Here is a 6,000-nt window from a genome sequence, read left to right as displayed (position 1 = left end):
GAGAGATTATTAGCCTCGTTACTTTGTAGATTTTTGCAAAGCATTTGACGTTGTGTCCTTAGCCAAGCCCATGCAATGACTACAACACATCGTCACTCTAAAGGATCTACAATAGGTGATCTACAAGAAATTGGCACTTGAGAGGATCCAAGTGGGGGATTTATGTCTTGCATGAGTTAGTGACAGGGAGGGTGTATGGTCCAGGAGGGACTTTTGATACGATGGACAATACCATTGTGGAGCGAAGGAGGGATGCCCACTTTCATCTACTCTAATTGGTGTTTTCTAATGAGCTCTCAAATGATGTGGATTGATTAGGGGGGCCAGAGGTGTGAGCTTGGATAGAATATTGATACCCATCTTGTTATGTAAATGATGTGGTATTGATCATGAATTCTCTTGAAGGCTTGCAAAGATAGTGGATGCATTGCAAAGATTTTGCATGGATAGAGAATCGACACTAAACCTTCGGAAGACCAAGGTGACGATGTTTAATACCATACAAGCTTGGGTGACCCAAGTAGAATAGATGAACGGATTGCAAATGGAGTACCCCACAAAGCCAAGTAATAGCTATCCAAATATCGAACGAGCATAAATTCGATATAAAAATGATATTTTAACAATCACAAAGACATATGAATTTTCTCCAGGTTGTATTTGAGCTATCTTTTGAGCATAAAACAATGGCCGAGGACCAAGTACATGCAACATGTCTTTGCAAATCAATTTGGGGAGCTTGGAAAAAAAGGTTTTGTAAAATAACCGATCCCTTGACTCTCGAGGCGCTCGTCCTCCAAGGAGGGCCCCGAAAAGAGAAGCTCGCACATGTGGCCTCGCCCATCGCATAACACGTTGGCATTGTATCCAGACATCGTTAGCCTGCGACGACAGACGACGGCACATTTGTCCAAACGAGTTTCTGTGCCTGCGGTCTTGGAAGCTAAGCACGCATCCTGTCGGTCGCAGGCTCACCATTAGACAGGCACCATGCCGCGTTCTAGGGGCATCATCATCGGAGCACGAGTGCGAATAATGTCGGGTCTTCTCCCCGGAAACTGACTGCCTGCCGCTCCTGAAAGGTCCGCCGATGCAATTTGAAGTGCTTTCCTGATGATCACGAGCTCGATCTCCATGGCATGGAACGTCTTCATCTGGTGTAAAGGCCTCCGGGCTCTCGGATCCCTCATGATCCTTGCAGTCCTCGCCATCGTTGCAGTCACTTACTATGCCGTTGTCATCGGAAGCTACGGCCCGCGTCTCGTTAAAGGCGGCACCGGCCTGGCCATCGCTCTTCCAATTCTGATTGCCTTCCATTTCCTGGTATGTTTCTCACCGTTTGTGTGGTAAAATGGTCCAAGTAATGGCGCGTCTTGGTTCTCGTTCTGTGGCAGAATTTCCGTTTTCTTAAAAGTCAGGTTGTCTTGCAGCTGGTCATGCTGGTATGGAGCTACTTCATGGCTGTGTTCACCGATCCTGGTGCTGTTCCTCCAGATTGGCAGCCAGCAGTGGACGAAGAAGATGCAGAAGCACAGGTAGCTCCATTGTCAGCCAGTCCTCCTCAAAATGGACGTGCAAGCTCGGCAGAAAATGGAGCAGTTGGACTTTCTGGTGTTCGTTTCTGTAGGAAGTGCTCTCATTTCAAACCACCAAGATGCCATCACTGTTCCGTTTGTGAGTATATTGATGGACATTTGAGAGGGAGGGAGGGAGGGAGGGAGGAATATCTGAAACCTAAGTTGCACTAGTGTTGACAACCAACCTCAAGAACACAGCAATTTCTATAAATGCTGTGTTGTGTAGCTCATAATAATGGTGTGGTTGCCAGATGTGTTACGAGGATGACTACAACGAGGATGCATCTCTAACAAGAAAGGTACTAGTAAATAGACCAAAATAGGAGAGCAAAGATCATCTGCAAGGTATTGCATACCAATCCAATGTGTGAATATAATTGATCGTACCCATGACCAACAGCAATAGGAAGCTGGGCGCTAGCCACAGAGGGCGTGAATGATGATGATGTGGGCCGTACTGCATAAACCACAGGCTGCAACAACTTTGGGAGTGGCTGGACAGTAGGGCAAGGGGATGGGGGACAGGGACAGCTGAAAAATAGAAGACAGGGGATGGGGGACCAGGATAGCATTAAAAAAAATTCAAAATGTATTAAAAAAATAACAATTGTTTAATATTAACTTTGTTTAGAATGAGACTTTGAGAGAGAGAGTGTGTGTGTGTGTGATTTTACGAAAAAAAAGAGAGAGAGTGTGAATTTGAATGTCAATTTATAAAACTTCTGGAGTCATTCTGAAGAGAGTTGAGAGGGTGTGCTCCGACCATGTCTGCAGCAGCAAGGTCTCTACTTTGAGGCCTGCAGATTGGGCAGTCCTTTCCCAAGAGCTTCTTTCTTCCTCGCCTTCTCTCCAAAACCCCTGAGGTGGAAATCCCACTCTGGAATGACGCAGCATTGAACCCTCCTGTCAGGTATGGTGATGTCTGCACAAGCCTGTCACAGTTCCCCTTGCATCAAGATGCTTCATGCTTTTCGTTCGGCCAGACGTTGCTCTCTATTGAGAGTCATCAGATGCCCTTGAATTGCAGCTTCTTTCCTCCTCTAGAACCTAGCAGATGAAGTTCTCTTACCATGACAAGATGAAGAAATGAGCAGTCCCATGCTCATGAATACTAAACATACCTATTAACCCAGCAATATCGTTCAAGAATGCAGAAATGGATTTTTGGCAAGACCTGCATGCTGCTAGGCAGAGACTCGAGACTGACGGCCTTCGCAGAGGCTTCTACTCTGGTGCATACTCTTGTCTACTCTTATGTGCAAGCAGCCACAGTCTTTGAGGAATCCCAAGAGTTGGAGCAGGAGTCCCTTGGGCATATAGAATTGCGGCCAAGCTTAACAGACTTCTTTAGGGGCAGCTTGATCTTATTCAGCATGCTGATTCTTTGTCTGTAGAGGATTTGGTACCTTGGTGTTAGGTGGTCTCTTCAGTGAGCCTGCCTTGATTTTGTACTCCTGGGTTTACGTGTTGTTTGTAAAAGAGAGTTGAGTTTATGCACGATGGCCTAGAGTAATCTTGCATCTTCCAATCATGTAATCTTGTATATTTTTTTGTGATTAATACAACTACCTATTACGAAAAAGAGAGAGAGTATGTGCGGACAGTTGTGTCTCATGGAGGCTCGAGACTTGAGATAGGCACGGAAGATGGGCATGGGCTGGTTGGTAGCTGTGGACAGAGTAGTGAAGGGTGAAAGGGAGGTTGGTCGCTAAAGAGTGAATAGTGAATGCATTGTGGTGTAACAATTTGCAAAGGTGGTATTTATAATGCATTATACTTAGTAAAGGGAGCCTATAAGTTTGTTGTTTTCAAGTCGGCGATGAGTGCTTTGCAAGTCGGGGATGTGTGGCAAGTTGAACAAATGTGTTACGTAGGTTGGTGTAGGTGTCAAATTTGACCATGTCATGTTCCACCTTGTCCTTGCTCGCTCAAGAATAGGATACCCCATCCCATAATGTGTCCCATCACATTATGATGTCACTTTCTAATCCGTCACTTTTAGATGCGATGTGTCCTGTAATGCAATCGTCACAAGGATGGTGTCCCTAGGGCTTGTTCGGCCCGTTACTCATGACTAGGAGATAGGGCAGTACGAGCTCGTAGTGATGTAGCAGTAGTTGCTAGGGTCCGACAGACAAAGTGGGGGGTTGATGAGTGACTGAAAACCTATAAGAAGAGTGATGACTTGCAAGAGAAGGGATGAACTAAGTGGTTGGGAAGCTTTCTATTTATAGATGTGGATCCTCCCAAAATTAGGGTTTGGCTTATGAGACACAAAAACTTTGGTAATCTTTGAGTTTTGGGGCTATTTTAATAAGCTAATGAAGATTTAATATGTTATGTATATATTTTAGCATAACATTCTCTCTTAGACTCAAAACTGAAACCAAAAAGGGACTTCAAGCATAACTCAATCTATAATATTCCAAAGCATCCCACACCAAAGTAACTAGGGCATTAGGCAAGGGTGCATATTGGCTACACAAGGACTTACCAATACTAAAAAAGGCAATGGGTATCTTACCTTGGGACCCCAAAGGGTCCCCTAGAGAGGCCAAGGCATTGGATGAAGGGTGCTTGTTAGTTGCCCAATGGCCCACCAGGACTTGCAAAGGCGATATAGCCATTTTGAACTTTTTTTTTCCCAAGTAATTGTGCCCATCGAGGAAATAAAGGGATGGTTAGATCCAACGATACAAAAGAGAAGACTATCCCAACCACGTGTCAAGGGTGTCAATGACGAAGTAAAGATGTGAAGAAATATGAAAGTGTGGTGGTAAGAGAGCTGCTTGTGGAAACAACTCAGGATCCACTTAGGGATGCTTTGCATAATGAGATGCATAGATGCATGCTACATGATAAGAATGCTTATGTAGTATATGTCCCTTGGATAGTATCCTTTGTGGGGAAATTGTTCACTTGCCTAATTACTAGATGATGATAATCATGCAATGCAAAGGATAGGTGAAACAAGGAAGGGAGGTTGATGTCTAAGACAAATGTTGAAACCTATAGAATAGCAAGCAAGGGTAGAAACCCCCTGAAGGACAAATGCTAAAACTTGTAGAATAGCAAGAAAGGGTAGGAACCCCCTCTCAACCATGGATGTCGATGCTAAAGGAGGAATAAGAGCCTGATGTCGGTCTTCATGTGGTGCTGAGAAGTATGAAGAAGGATGAGGATGAAGCACCCTAGTTGGAGGAGCTAGGGAGAACTTACTATTGTGATAGCATCCAAAGATGTTGCAAGATCCATCTCAAGAGAGAAAGCCTCCATGATGGTAGAAGAGCAAGTCTCTATGGAAGATGAAACCATAAGGGATTTGTGAGCTTTCCACGTCTCCAGCCTAGAATGAACCGGTGCAAACTTGCATGTTAGTCCTATATTGAAGTACAAAACATTGCAAAAGAGATTAGACTATGCAAAAATAAGAGCTTTATAATGAGATGCTTCAAAATAAAACAAAACAAATGTAAACTAGAATGAAGAAAAGAGATGTATAAATGGGTGAGTGTGTGAATGCTGCAGAAGATGAATGAAGGAGATCCTAAAGCCTAAGTATCCCAAGGAAAAAGTAGCCTATGGGCTTAACTCATTAGTCTAAAGAACTAAGAGTACTAAGGAAAAACTAGACTAGCTTGGAGGACCCTAAGGGTGCTAACACCCCTTTCTCAAATGAAACCCAAGAAACTAAAGAAACCAAATCCATTTAGTAGCAACTTCCTAAAAAGAATTGGTTTTGCATACATTGCCAGCGTTCAGGCCATGTATACTAGGAGTGTCATCTTAAGGCCCAAGGTTTTCCAGCTAAGCCACCACAATAGGCCTTGACTGTATCTACGAGTGATACTCCTTTGTGGACAATGGAGTGGGGCTATACTTGTAGTTGCTGCACCACTTGCTCCTTCTGGCACACATATCATTGGACATGTAGCATATAGACAACCCCCTCCTCCCTCTTCTTATAGGTCTTCTAAAGGTTTGGGTGAGTGGTTTGCTAAACCCACTCTCTTGGATTTCTACATAGTAGCACTTTTTGCATCCCTTCTGAGGTCTCCCCTTGCACCCCCACCTAGGACCATTTTCCCACCTTGACATGAGTTTCATTGGCAAAGATACGTTGATAGCCACGTGTGACTGTCATGAGGACGTGAAATTTTATTACTTTGGTTAGCATTTGATTAAAAGTTAATTGAATGTGCAAATGTGACTTGCGAATGTGAGGTGCAAGTTTATTATCTCATAGTGTGCGATCCAAGACCCTGAGATATAAGTTGGTGCCAAAGATAAAAGTTGTAATAAGTTATGTTTGATAGGTACTAGGTGGTGTCCGACGTCAGATTTGGGCCTAGACCAATTTATTGGCTACTAATGTCAGTAGTGACATTAGAAACTAGACATTAATTAATTAATTAATTAATGC

General features: G+C 43.7%; 1 protein-coding gene across 1 annotated transcript in view; it reads left to right on the top strand.

Moving 5' to 3' along the window:
- The first annotated feature begins 790 nt into the window (after positions 1-790).
- Positions 791-6,000, top strand: part of LOC148028010 (putative protein S-acyltransferase 14) — a 71,296-nt gene continuing 66,086 nt past the window's right edge. The window contains exons 1-2 of the mRNA XM_087689694.1: positions 791-1,323; positions 1,431-1,674. Of these exons, the coding sequence (XP_087545820.1) occupies positions 1,114-1,323; positions 1,431-1,674 (454 nt within the window). The 5' untranslated portion in view covers positions 791-1,113. The remainder of the gene's footprint in view (positions 1,324-1,430; positions 1,675-6,000) is intronic.

The sequence above is a fragment of the Lygodium microphyllum genome, chromosome 12, assembly GCF_053477565.2.
Source record: "Lygodium microphyllum isolate KBCC chromosome 12, Lygodium_microphyllum_v1.1.10, whole genome shotgun sequence".
NCBI lineage: Eukaryota > Viridiplantae > Streptophyta > Polypodiopsida > Schizaeales > Lygodiaceae > Lygodium > Lygodium microphyllum.
The sequence above is the reverse complement of the archived record's forward strand: the minus strand, read 5'-3'. Positions and strand labels throughout refer to the sequence as shown.